Here is a 14,281-nt window from a genome sequence, read left to right as displayed (position 1 = left end):
AGATCAGGCTCCTCACCGCGCTCCCGCTGCTGCATGGCCAGTCCAGCACGAGGCACTGCTGGAGCTTCTCCAGGTCGAGAAGAGCAAAGGTAGTGAGACTAGGTCCTCACACTGCTGAGGAAGATGCTGTGAGACATGGGCCCTTCTTCTGGGAAACCACTCTGGTTCACCTGGGGTTCTGTTCTGATTGCTGAGCTCTGGCCTTATCCCCCAAGGCCATAATAGTGTTTTGTTGTGGCCATATTTCTCTGCTGACCAGAGGAAGGAACCCACCAGGGATGAAGTGCAGGCCACCTTTAAGCGTACGTCCAGGGAGACAAAACAACCCGATGCTGCTTTGTGGTGAGATGATGTTTGCAACTGTGGGTAAAGGGATGTTTTTAAACCATCATCCCTAGAACCTCAAAAAGCCAGTCAAGGTTTGAGCGTGAGCCTGTGATACTGCAAAGCCGCAGGGCTTGAAACAAAATCAGGCATCTCCGAGCCTCTCCTGAAGTTGAGAAGACACATGGAAACCTGAAACTGATTATTTTGTTCTGCAAAACTCAAGAGGAGAAACAAATTGTAACTGAAAGTAATGGTCTTATTGTGGTTTGAAATGGCAAATTCACTTCTTGTTACCAAGAATCATCCAGAAAGGGGGCTGGGGTTTATGTATAAGGGTTTTGCAGAAATAAAGGGCAGCTGGCTGAGAGCAGACAGGCTACGCGACACGTGGGTGTCCTTCCCTGACCCCAGAAAACCTCTGGCAGGAAGGGGACCCCGTGTACAGAAATGGCAACACCATGTCAGTTTTCGTCCCTTCGCTGCTAGAGAAAATAGCACTAAAAAATAACACAAAGAGACAGACACACGCAGCCACGGCAAACTCGGAACAATTATGAAATCAATAAGCACCTGAAGGGCTTTGTTACTCACCGCTTAACCCCTCATGTCCCCACCCGGTTCAGTGTTGTGAAACACATGTCAAGTCCGGTACACAGAAATCCTAAATGAAACAAATGGATGGTGCCTTGGGCTACATGAGCACCATTCACATCCTATTTTATCATTAGCTGTCTGGAGAATAAAGAAACCAACAGCAACAACAACAAAAAAAATCCCTGCCTGAGAAGAATCCTGATCTAAAATAGCGTGCCATGTGCTTAGTCCGGATACTAGCAGACGCTGAAATGTGCGCTGGTTTGTCACCGGTGCACAATAACCTTTGCTTTCACAGCCAGAGAGCTTGATGCTGCCCCCTTCATTAACAAGTCTCTGCTCAAAGCCTGTGGGTACTGCTGGAAGTGTGTCAGGGAGGTGGGTGCAGGACCAGAGCCCTCAGCAAAGAGAGGATGTTGCTCAGGGAGGTGGGGAGTACGCAGAGCCAAAGCAGCCAAATCGGGGTGGGGGGTGGTACTGGTGCATGCTGTAGAGCTTGTCATGGTGAGAATGCCAGCTAAATTGCAGAGTTTTAAGAGATGCTGGTGTGGAGACCTTTAGTTCAGCAGTCCCAAGGGGGAGACTGTAAGATGAGATCATGTCATGATTAATGCCCTGCTTTTCCTTTCCAGTGCAGTGCCTTGGATGGTGCCTGTCCACTAAGCTGTCAGGATGACGTAAGTTGCCCAGATTTCTTCTCTGCACCCGTGATGGGTGTGATTGATTGACTGCCTGCTCTGTGGAGGTCTTTGTCTCCCCAAAAGTCAGGTATTGCGTGTGGTCTCCTCACAAGAGGTTGCACAGCTGGGGCAGGACCTCATGCTGCTGAGGCTAACCTGTAGTTTAGATCTTCCCCTCAGCTGTGAGACATCAGCTGAGCCCAGGCAGGGGCATGGGGATTCCAGCCAGGGACCCTGAGGAGAGTCCATCTCCCTTACAGCTGTCTCACTGGCTTCCCAGGTCTGCCAGACAGTGGCTGTCAGCATGACGTGCGTGCTGGACACGCTCCACTGCTTCAACCATGGTCTCAGGCATATTTGGGACAGGAGTTCCTCTGCCCTGGAGGGTGGGATCACCAGAGATTTTTCCTTCTGTGTTCGTGTAGGATTTCCTCTGCATCCTAGTTTTTCCCTCTGAGACGTAAAGATTTTCATCTAAACTCTGTGCCTCCCTTTCCTGCTCTGCAAAATAAAAATAAGACCAGCACTGATATTCAGTGGTGAGAAGGTTATTTCATGAGTGGTTATAAAACTCAGAAATCTGAAGATGGAAAGCATTAGATACCATTTTATTAAAGAGAAGTGCTCTCTAAATATCCTGTTGCTTCCTGCAGGATGTCTTGTCTTCAGTGTGGCTCAGAGCCCGCTAGGCCTGCACACAGCCCTGGCGAGACACAATCTCTGTCACAGGCAGCTCATGAACTAAATACCTCAAAATGGAGGCAGAGAGGGAAAAGTCAATTGTGTCAAACCCATGGTAGCTGAGCTGTGGGGCTAGGCATGGAAATGCTGAGGCTGTCACCACAAGCACAAGCTCACACCGCTCCATCCTGCATGCAGCAGTACCTACCAGAAAACCATGGAAAAAGCTGTCTTTAATGTTGCTTCTCTTTCATCTCTGCAGATTCTGAATTGTTTCCTCATTGATAATAATGGCTTTATACTCGTTTCCAAAAGACCTGCAGAGGTAAGAGAGCATAAGAGGAGAAGGAGACCGTGCTTGGCTTGTTCCTAAATAACCCACCAGAGCTGGTTAAAACAAATGAAGTTCAATTGTGTAGTAACGGTGGCCACATTATAACTAAATTCAGCTGTGCGGTGAGGGGGAAGCCTCCTGGCAGAGTGACAGCACAACTTAGGTAAGGAAGGAGTTTGCAGTGATAAGGAAGGAACTAGTCAAAATATCTTTTTATCAGAAGTGAGGAAATTAGGCTCCTTTCCCTTGGCGCAGATGCTACTGAAAGATGATCTGAGACAGTCCCAGAAGGCAGGCGTGCCCTGATGCGGGAAGGGAAGGGAAGGGAAGGGAAGGGAAGGGAAGGGAAGGGAAGGGAAGGGAAGGGAAGGGAAGGGAAGGGAAGGGAAGGGAAGGGAAGGGAGCAGCACTTTTGAGTGCCTCTGAAGTCAAAGCAGGCATCTTCAGGAAAGAAAACTGAGGGGATGGTAAGAGGAAAATGTCAAAGGCAAAAATGAAGACAAAATTATTTAAGCAAATTGGAAACAGGAGCACACCTGAAGAACTGGCAGATTTACTGGACTCGCAGAGGTGAAAGGAGTAAGGAAAAAGACTCAGAATAGTAATAAAAATATAAGCAACAGAAGTTGCTTCCTTTCCTCCTGCTGCCAGCACCTCCACGACCATTTCTAGGGAGCTGAAGGGGTGCAGTTTGTGATGTGACATCCTGTGCAGCCTGGGTAAAGTCAACACTACCAGCCACTGCATGGTTCAGTTATATTTTTCTGCTCTCTGGTAAATTCACCACAGAACTATTTGTTTCAAAATAATAAAAGGCCATAGATTCGGATGTCAGAAAGCGATGTGTTGGAACAGTCTCATAAACTACAAAGCAATAAGTCAATAGCAAGAGTGGGCTTATAGAAGAAATGGGAAATGAAGTGGGTTTGGTACTGACAGAAGTGGGGAGTTTCATTAAAATTGCCGTAGTACTGGAGTTAACAAATACTTTATGCGTATTTCCAAAAGGTAGTAGATCTGATCCCAGAAATTACTTTCTTCAAGATGTCACAAACAGGTTGAAATGGAAATTAAAAATAAAGTAACAGAACACCCGATGGATGTGATTTGGACAAGCAGCACAGCTTCTATAAAAGAAAAAAACCCTATCTTATCAGCTATAGTTCTTTGAATGTGTGAGTAAATCAGGAGATAAGGGAGAATGGATGACCTACTGCATTTCAGCTTTTCTAGAAGCCTTGAACAGACTCCCTTACAAGACACTGTTAAAGAAGTTCTGGTTAAAGAGTGAAGTGTGAAGTAGTCGCATTGATCTCAAAGTAGCTGGGACAGAAAAGAAAGAGAAGAGGGATTTTTATATGGATATTTAGATGGAAAACGTCAGCTGTATGAGTCCCATGGTTTCCCATCCAGACCTGTGATAGTTGGCATAATCAGAATAGGCTGGCCAAAGGAAAAGGTGAAATGGTGAATTCTGCAGGCACTACACAGTAAGTTCAGAGAGGCCAAGATGAGAGCTGTTGAGATTCACAAAGCAAAACGTATCAGGAACATAGTGGCACCAGGGGGTAATACAGACAGATATCAAGGGGGGCATATTGCAAGGAATAACCAACCTGTTTTCTGTCAGGAAAGTAACATACCCAACACACTGAATATTCCACTAAAAATGCCCCTTGGTGTGCCAAAAAAACCCCCCAAAAAAACCCCAAACCCAAAACAAACCACAGAAAACTTGAAAAACAAGGGAGGAAAATGCTGTACAGTTGTACTGGCTCCCTACTCTGGGAAGCCAGGTCCGGCTGCGTGTTTGGGATGGGCTGGTAGTCTTAGGAGTCACTGTTTCCTTCTCTGACCGCTGTGGCATTTTCAAAGGTGCTTTACTGAGTCCTGTGGCATGTGTCCATAGATAAAGGTACCATGTCTACTGTTCATCCTCAGCACTGCCTGCCTGGGTTCTATGTCTCTATTTTTCCTGCATTTTACGGAAAACAGGTTTTTCAAAAAGCTCGTCTCTGAAAGATCTGACTAGCAGAAACATGGCATTATAGTGGATTTGGGTAAATTATAAACATTATCCACATGCCTCCGAGATCAGGCATTTTGGCAGGCACCAGAGCTGTCATCTCCTCCAGCTGTTACCTCCCCTGACCTCAGGGAGTTCACCACTACTTTTCTTCTGATTTCTTTATCTTGTTCCAGTTACTGCTTTTATTTCGCAGTGGCACCGTGAGTGTCCACACTGTTAAACCCTACAGGGAATTCAAGACAGCAGCAGCATTAAATCAATACCTGGGGTTTCGTAGCCTTGCTACCTGAATGTTGCTGCATGGGATCACTTGCTGCTATGTGGCCTTCCCTGCCTCGTCCCACACTCTTTCCTCAGTGCATTCTTCAACATAATGAAAAAAAAAAAACAAAACAACAAAAAAAACGTACCTGGATTTTTGTGGGGGTTTTTGCCTTTCTGGAGAAGTCAGCTAGTTCACTGCCCTCCCTCCCTGCCTCATACCTGACACCAGGACCAGCAAGAGTGGCTCAGCTGCATGGGTCAGCACTTCAGCCCAGCAGCAGGGAGAAGGGCAGCCTGCCCGCATGCTGCCTGTTCTGCCCCAACGGCCACGATGGGAGGGAGCTTATCGGATGCCAAAGGAGCGAGGGTGCACAGGCAAGCCATCCGCCCCGCTGAGCTGTGCGGGCTGTGGCAGCCACAGCACAAGCAGGGCCCCACGCACATCCCCGCTTCCCCAGGGAAGGCAACCGAGGAGCTTTCACATCTAAACCGTGTGCTTCCCCGGGGCAAAGTGCAAGCTAAGAATAGCGGAGTGGTGCCAAAGTGCCTGTGTCCGTACAGCCCCGGGGCGAGCAGCTGGTGCTGGAGACCCGCTCCAGGGGCTCTGAGAGGTTTTGCTCCATTGCTGTGCTTGCTCCCTTGGGGCTGAGGTGCTTCGTGGCACGCTCAGCCCACTGCCTGCCCAGGGCTGCCTGCTGCCTGCCCAGGGCTGCCTGCTGCCCGTACCTCCTTCCCTGGGTGATCGCACTGGAAACCAGAGCGGCTTCACGCAGGAATGGGGTGAGGTCAGCCTGGCTCTGGTTCTGCTCCCCTCCACCCTTGGGATGGGGGATTGGGATGGAGGATCGGATCTAATAACTCTGCCTGAAGGCGACAGGAAGCTTACTGGCAGCCAGAAGACACTGTGGAAGAAAGAGGGATTTTAATGAGTGATGAGTTGGAAGCTCCCTGCAAGATTACTTGGGGAAGAATGGGTAATCTCTTAATTCAGGCTAATCCCCCCATCTAGACTCATCATGGAGGGAGCAAAGAGTTAACAGCCAGAGCCAGGAGAAGGGAGTGGGTGAGGAGGAGGATGATCTAGGGCAGGGGAGGAAGGGAAAGTAAGCGGCAGGCCCAGGCTCTGCTGCAGCAAGGGCTTCTCCACGCTGTGTTTCTGGCGATGTTTGCAGTCATGGCCCCACGATGGCCTCTGAGTTTTTAGCCGCCTTTCGCTGCCAACCAGAGGCTCAGCTGCGGATCACAGGTCTGGAGCTCCCTCAACCAGCTGCATCCAGATGTCCCCTCACTCGATAAACCTCTTTCTCTAGGATGCTGCCTTCTCCCTGAGGCATCTTCAGGGTACGTCTGCAAGCTCTCCCCAGGTGGGACTCCAGGGACAGAGTGCAGGATGACAGCTAAAAGGCCAAGATCCCGCCACGGCTGGGCAGAAGCTGTGGAGAAGCAAGGGCTGGCTTTGAGCTGTGCAGCAAGGAGGCTGCCCGCTCACCCAAAGCCCAGCCCATTTGGCAGATCCCGTTTGTCTACACCTTTTGTGTGTACCAAAAGTGCAAACTGCTCAATGAGCCGGCAAAGCATGGACACATATATGTCTGTGAGCAGTGATGTACCTTTTGAGCCATATGTGTGCTCTGGGATGCATCTCTTTCCTGTGCATAGCCTGTGTATGTATTTGTATGCTCTCAGCTGCAGGGGGACGTGATACAGCATGTGTCATGCAGGATATCAGAGGCGATGCTTTGTGCTGCGAACCTCTGAAATCACAAGAGCCTGTGGAAATCTGCCCAGAATTGGGAGTTAGGAGAAGCACAGCAGAGGGATGTCAGGGAGAGCAGCAGCCAGTCACTGGAGGAAGCAGGTTGTAATGAGAGCTGCTTTACCAAATGTCGCTTCAGTACAGGACCACTTTGGTTTCTGCCAAGTGATGCTTTCCTGTGTTTTCCTACCTGCACAGGGTACCTAAAACAGCACTGAGCTTTGAGTGTCTGGTTCAGTGTTGAAAGCCAGTTTGCTGATGCTTTTCTGAACACGTTCCTTAGGCCTTACTCTCAATAACACTAATAGCTCCTCATACCTATAGGAAGGACGTTCTACTTGGAAAAATTCGGTCAGACATCAGCATCTCCGGATAGGGGGGGTCCCATTTACAGTCCTGCAGTGGCCCCTTGCCCTTTGCACACCAGCTGCAGCTTGCCCTACGTTAAATCCCACCACTCTGGCTCCTGCTGGGGCTTCAGACTGGTATTAAATGGAAGCAGCTGGCCTCCTCACCACCCTAATCAGATTGAAAGAGCGAGGGAGGTGAAAAAAAGTTAGCGCTTGCTCACACACATTTGACTAGGTCTGAGACGATTACAGGCTAAATGCTTGAAGGGGAGTTGATGTTATGTATTGATTTATACAGTGAAACACCTTCTAAAGCCTGTTGGGAAGAGGCTCATAACCATGTAACACTACTGCTAGATGATTACCATATGATCTTAGGTAAATCTGCCTAAGGGTTTGGGTTTTTTTAGTGGAAATGCCCCACTCAAATAAATGAAGTCATCTGTCATCTGCTAATACGTGCTAAATGACTGCTAGCCCATCAGTGGAAAAGTAAAATGTCCCCCAAAATTGTGTGAATGCTTCCAATAACATATGGGAGCTATGTACTGCATCAAGACCCAAGGGCCAGGAAAATAGACAGAGGACAGCTCGTCCCCACATTTTTATTATTTACAAGTATTTTATTTACTTGCTTTCAAACAAAGCAGTGGACTTGGCAGATTTGAGGCATTTTTGCAATAGATTTGTCATGGTTTAGTAATCAGGAAAGCCAGAACTGTTGTTTGTTTGAAGAAGTCTTTAGAGCAGCAGTTCCCGGATTTGGGGTTGGGACTGTATTCAAGGTTATTGACTCCAAAATGTAAATGCAACCAGAGGGCCACGAGCTCTGCTTTTAGTCCAGGCATGCAAGCGGGATTTGAGGGTTGTTGCCCCACCAAAAGCAACTTTTGCTAGGGTGGAGTCTGTGCTAGCACAGCTGTGGCTATGCCAATGCATCATACGTAAGCTAAAGGGATGGGTCAGCATGCGTTGTGTTGTTTGGGTTACTGCCTGCTCGGAACTTGCACAGCAGTGAGTTGTAAAATTGTGTTTGCTACTTAAATAAATGCGTACGGCACACTTGCGCGTGGTGAGTCAGTTCGCCTAGGGCAGCAGGAGAGCAGAGGTTTCCAAAGCCACTGCGGCTGTGGGCTGGCAGAGAGGCTCAAGTGGAAGAGACTCAGGCGTGCAGATCGAGGGAACGTGGATTCACAAAAACCCACAGGAGAGCCCAGGCTCCCAGTGAATCAACATGCCTGGGTCTCTGCAGCTTGAGAGTCTGCCTTTTTCTGTCACAAGCTGCAGGGACGTACGTGGGCTAAATCATTTCCAAGCGCAGTAGGAACGGTGCAGGATGCCAAGCTGGCGACGGGGAAAGTCCTCCCTCAAGCTTTCAGCCAGCCAAAGGACAAAGCTCAGCGTTACCTGCTTATAAGACACTCGTTATGTGTAGTAGGCCTCCAGACAGACCGGATCGGTCAGAGCCTTAGAGCATTTGGAAGTTTTACTGTTGACCGTTTATGCTGTTTTTTTCCTTTCTTGTGCTTGCAGACTGGAAAATTTTTTGGTGCAGTGGACGGCTCAGTAATGACCCAGCTGCTGAACATGGGCATGTTCAGACGGTAAGTGAGGGATCTCTGCGCTGCACCTCTCTTTCTTCAGCCGGTGTGTGGGTCAGAGCATATTGGGCCCCGTAAGCGGCACCACTGAGCAGGGGAAAATGCACGTGCTGGTGCACGTCACTCTCTTATTTTCCTACGAGAGCTCCTTTAGCTACCTGCCCCCTCCCCTGTCTCGCTCAGCCATCACCACCACACACCCAGTTTCTCCTCATCTCCTGCTCTTCCACCTGCTGCAAAGCACCGAGAGAGACAGTAACTCCCGACATCCATGTGGCCAGAAAGCAGCTGCTCCTCTGTCTTTTCCAGAGCAAGATGCTATGGGAAACACTTCTTGGTGTTTTGGGTGAAGTACTTCGATTCCTCATGCTACTTGTAAAGCATTTCTCTGAGCGGTTGTCCAAGAGCCCCTCAGATGTGCCATTGCAGCTGGCTGAGCACATTTCTCTCTCTCTCTCTCTCTCTCTCTCCTAAAAATATCTCTGTGTGTCTCACTTCACTCCCCCAGCCCACATCAAAAGACAGTTCAGAGTTCTAGTGGCCCGAAAACAGGAACTAGGGGCACCTGAGGTAGATACTACAATTCTCCAGCTTCAGATCCTGCTTTACTCACCACTGAAATTAGGGACGTATTTCCTCCTGTACTGACCCGGTTACATTAATCCGGGGCCTGTATTTCTTGCTTTGCGAAATCCAGCACTGATCAAACAGCAAAGACACGCATAAGCAGGCCGCTGCTTTACTTCTATACAGGAAATGTTTTAGAAAAAGCTGTCATGTGCATCCCGTAGGCAGTTCCATTGCTTGCTTATGACTGCTTGCTTGTTTGTTTTGTTTTGACCACAGGGTGTCGATGTATGATTACCAAGCAATGTGCAAAGTACCCTACCACCACCACAGCGGTGCCCGGCCTCTGCTCAGTGTACGTATCCATCGGCACGCAGCCCTCTCTGGGCTTGGCTGTGGAGGCTTTCTCCTGGGACATCTCCAACACCTTGATATAGCACATTCCCCAAAAGAGTTTAGTAGCTGTTTGCTTTCAAGTGATGGCAATGTCCAAACTCATTTAAGGTGGATTTCTGAGGCAGTGATGGCCACTGACAGTGGTTTACAATTTGGCTCTCTATTGGCATATAGGATCTCACTAAAAATCAGAAAGACCAGGGAGAGAACGGGATCTAGAGTACGCCAGGCTTCTCCTAAAAACTGAGGAACCAGCTAACGGCTGAAATGAACAGAACTGCTTTTACTGACCAGCGCAAAAAGGAGAATTGCGCTGTCGGTGAACAGAGCATCTGGGAGAAAGCTGTCAGCCTTTCAGGCAAGCGTGAGAGAGCTTGGAGTAACAGAGAGAGGGGTTAAAGCTGCCGAGAAATGCTGATAGCCCAGGCAACAAACTACCACAGGAAATAGCTTTGCCAGCACCCAAACACAACTTCTCTTTAGTCTGATACAAGCTAATAGTCTACTCCCACTCTACCTTCCTAACCTGGCCTTGACCAGGCAGAACTAAGTAAATACTCAACATTCAGGCCACTTCAAACTAGTTGAAGGAACACGAAGTAGGGATGTGTTTATTGCTGCTATGATCGGGTCTGTTGACACTTTAAAATGTGGTGTGCTGGAAGTACATCCTACAGCATGACATTGTAATTTTTTTCCAGTAAAAGAATTTTCAACAAAATATTAGTTTTTAATAGTGTGTTACATTTTTAACAATATATCAGTTTTGGAAATAGCTATACTTAAGCTGGATAGATAAAATATTGTGATTGCAATGAAAATATTTGCTTGATCATATCCTCGAGAACTTTGATTACTGAAAGAAATGTCACAAACTATGAGCTGCCAAAAAACATGTGAATTGGGAAGAGAATAAAAGAATGAGCATTCGGCCTTCATCTCTCCCTTTCCCCTCTTAGCAAAACCCTTGAGAAGGAAGAACAGTCTGTTTTTCATATACATCGTTCAAAGGAAAAATCAGTGAAATTCCCATCCATCTATACATTTTACTGTTTGCTGACTTATTTTGGTTGAAGATAAGTCAGCTAGCAGTAATGGAACATTATCTTGTGTCCTGTGACTGCTGCATCTGTTTTGGGTTTGAGGATATGGGCATGATTATGAAAGGGAGACATGAAAATTAGACATGGTTACCATGAAGAAAAGAAGCAGCAGGATCCTCTGCAAATGAATTGTCCCTGGGACAATGCTGGATTTCCAACTTGTAGCTGAAAAGCAGGAAGATGATAGAAGTCATGCCATCTTGAGGAAAAGCTGGATGAAAGCACAGTTAAGGATAATCAATCAATGGCAGACAATACTAAATCCTGGGCAATGCTGTAGCCTGTCCCAGAAACACCACTTGCTATCAGAATATAAAAGCATCCTAAACTGGTGGTGTCCCATTTAGCTGTGTTTCTCTCCTGCTCTGAGCTCTCAAGGTCATCCATACTGGAGAGAAATCATCAAGCAATTACATCTTCAAAGTCCTTCATACATTTGTGATAAACTCCCTGACCCTGACGGGGAGGGGGTGAGAAGATATTATTAGTAGCAAGGCAGCTCCACTGGCTTCTGATGTATTTTGAATATTTTCCAGTGATGCCCAGACCTTGAATTCCAGCCTGTCTTCAAGAGCTCTGATCAGTGCAGGGAATTGGTCTGAAACGTGGGGTCCTGCATAACAATTATAAACTCTGTGACCAAGTCCTTATGGTATTTCTCATTTCTTCTTTTGTTCTCCAGCCAATTTATGCCTTTCTAGCTGCAGTGAAATGGCTGATAAGTGATTTCCTCATGTGAGTACCAAAAGATGGGGGTGTTTGGGAGGCTCAGACCAACGGGGGCGAGAGCTGAGAAAGCTGCAAGCAGAGGCACCCACGCAGGGCATTGCTCTCAGCCTTCTGCTGACATTCAGCTCAGCGCCTGACTCCTGGGAGACAGAAAGCTATTACTACTCCCATTTTGAGAGGCAGGAGCCCAGAGCAGGTCTGGGATTTACCTGAAGTCACTCAGTACAAAGCAGCGGAGTCAGAAATAGGACTTGGGTCTCCCGGGTCCTCGTGCAGATCCTTGATGTGAAGTCCTCCTGCCTGCCTCCTTTGCCTGGGATGAGCGAACATGGGGCGAAGGCTGAAGGAAGGAAGCCAGGGAGCTCAGGTCTGAGTGACAGGCAAGGGAGGAGAGAGAGGAGGCCTTGAATCAAGCTCTGGATTTGGGCTCACCTCAAACTGCTGGGGGGAATTGGAGTTCAAGCTCAAATTAGGATGCAAGTGCTGCTGCTCAGCTTGCTGGGTATGCAAAAGGGGAGGTGTGGGAAAGATCCAGCTCCGAGGGCTTGAGTGTATTGGTACAGAAGAATTCAATGTGATGTGCAGCTACCTTCACGTAGACAGAATATGGGCTCCCTGATGGCCATCCGTGCCAGCTCCTCAGGTGGGTCTCACGGTGACTGAATCCCCTCCTGACCTCAAGGGCTGCCATAGTCAGTCCTTCCTTTACTGATGAGGCCCCTGCACAGCAGGTACTTCAGGAAAAACCCCTTTCAGATATTCCGCAGTACAGATCCCATGATACAGTGCTACACTCTATCATGTGGAGAGGAAAAAAAAGATTAAAAAAAAAACCCTCAGACTTCCACTGCCAGCAAACTCCTAGTAAACATTTTAGAACTGATACTCGCCAGGCGACGGGGCCATCTCCCTGACACCTGCATCCTTCCAGGCTGCTGAAAAAGCATCCTCTGTTCTTGCTCTTTTGACAGCTTCCTTTTGGAGTTTAACATGAGTAGCTTCTGGCACTCAGACAACTTGGCAGATGGTGAGTACACAAGGGTCCAGCCGCCCCATAGCACGTGAGTGTTACAGCCACTGGAGGCAGAAGAAGCTGGATGGGGATGCCTGGCCTCGTACGAGGAGCCTGCCATCTGCTCTGCCACCTCTCCCTCTGTGGACACTGCAATCCAGCTTCCAGTTCCCACCACCACCCTGTCTCCCCCCAACTCCCACCCCCATTTCAGGCTGCCAGGGCACCAGGGCAGTCAGGGTGAGGCGTGTGCAGCTCAGAGCGCGCTGTTTGCTTTCCTCAGGGTAGCTGCTGGGGTCGTGGAAGGCTTTTCTTTCCAAGGACCCCACCCTGCCTGCATTGGGATGAGAGAAACTGTCAGCTGCAAAGCCTTTGGGTTGGAAAGAGCCCCTTCCAGCCTTTCCTGAGGTGGTCAGGGGGACAGGAGAGAGCAGAGCTGGAGCAGCAGGCTCTCTGGAGCCTAGCAGGGGTCCCAGGAAGCTAGCCAGAAGCCTGTAAGGTTCAATAACACATTGAAGGTCTTCACATGCCCACTGAACTCTGAAAGAGAGGAGATGATGGCACACGAGTGCAACAAGAGTTATGTCTGGGCTGAAATCCAGTGACCGGCCCTGCAGCTGCAGTGCTGTCTGCTCAAAACATCCCAGGAGTCTCTGTGGTCTCATCCCTGCCCCTGCAGACAGGGGGGATGTTAATGGCCTTGAGACAACGCAAAGGGAAAGGTGAGGAGTGCTCTGCGCAGCCATGTAGATGCCGTTATTGCACCCTCACTAATTATTCAGCACTAATGGTGCTTTCAGGGGAGACAGCAGTACCTTCCCTGCTCACTGTGGGGCTGAGTCTTCTGCACTGAACTCTCCTGACGTAATGGGGAAACGGTCGTTTTTAGAAAGCAAAATCTCCTTCTAGTCAGAGAACCAGCCCAGTGTCTGGGTACTGTTTAGGTCCCACTCACCTCCTCCCAAGAGGATCGCCAGAGATGGCGGTAGAAGTTGCAGCTATCCTCTGTGGCCCTGGCTGCTGCTTAACACACGGCAGGATAAGGGGAGCCGCCCCATGCAGAAATCAGTGGGGAAGAGTCAGATGAGCAAGTACAGTACTTGCGGCAGTGCAGGAAGGACTGCTCTTTCTGGAGGACAGACAGACAGACCTGGTGTTCCTGCAGGGAGCTGCTAAATGGCTGCAGTTTGATTTACACTTGTCTCGAGGAAATGCGAGGAAAAAGGGAGGGGGATTCTCACTGCTGCACTGCTCATTGTCGTTTCCTTTTGTGCTTTCTTCATGTCTCTCCTGCATCACCTCCATGACTGCTGTGTGCAAATTCATCTCTTCACTGCACTGCCATCATGTGAAACTGATGTGGCTCCATCTTCATTGTGTGTCTGTGTGTGTCATGCGACTTTTCCAGCCAAGGCTGTCTTCCATCACTGTAAGTAGAACCACTTCACAGCAAAAAAAGGAGGATTTAGTTAGAAATTCCAGGCTAGGAAAGACTTTTTTCCACCTTTTGGACAATGGGGAACTTGCAGGAAGGTGTGACAGGGACAAGGCAGTGCCTGGCTCTATTTCTCTGCACTGCAAAGCAGCAAGCGATGCTGTGGCTCATTTAGCTGGCTGAGCTGGTGATTGAAGGTCTGTCACTGAGAAGTCAATAAAAGAAGGGACACACCAGCCTCATCAGAGACTGCAGGCGCAGACAAAACCATCACTTGTTGCTGGGCATAGATGTGCCTGCAGCCTGCGTACCGTGGCATGTCCTTCACTGCGGTTCCCACCTGCCCCGCTCTTCACCGTTGTTACGCCAAAAGCAAAGAGCAACCTGTGGCTTCTTGCAGGAAAAACTATACAGGTTTCATAG

At 48.7% G+C, this 14,281-nt stretch overlaps 1 protein-coding gene across 1 annotated transcript in view; it reads left to right on the top strand.

The window, feature by feature from the left end:
* Window positions 1–14,281, top strand: part of CACNA2D4 (calcium voltage-gated channel auxiliary subunit alpha2delta 4) — a 130,569-nt gene that overhangs the window by 106,058 nt on the left and 10,230 nt on the right. The window contains exons 30-36 of the mRNA XM_075756756.1: window positions 1,554–1,598; window positions 2,545–2,607; window positions 8,549–8,619; window positions 9,463–9,538; window positions 11,365–11,417; window positions 12,383–12,438; window positions 13,832–13,852. Of these exons, the coding sequence (XP_075612871.1) occupies window positions 1,554–1,598; window positions 2,545–2,607; window positions 8,549–8,619; window positions 9,463–9,538; window positions 11,365–11,417; window positions 12,383–12,438; window positions 13,832–13,852 (385 nt within the window). The remainder of the gene's footprint in view (window positions 1–1,553; window positions 1,599–2,544; window positions 2,608–8,548; window positions 8,620–9,462; window positions 9,539–11,364; window positions 11,418–12,382; window positions 12,439–13,831; window positions 13,853–14,281) is intronic.

Source organism: Balearica regulorum, chromosome 1 (genome assembly GCF_011004875.1).
Source record: "Balearica regulorum gibbericeps isolate bBalReg1 chromosome 1, bBalReg1.pri, whole genome shotgun sequence".
NCBI classification, from domain to species: domain Eukaryota; kingdom Metazoa; phylum Chordata; class Aves; order Gruiformes; family Gruidae; genus Balearica; species Balearica regulorum.
This window is presented reverse-complemented; position numbering and strand designations above follow the sequence as displayed.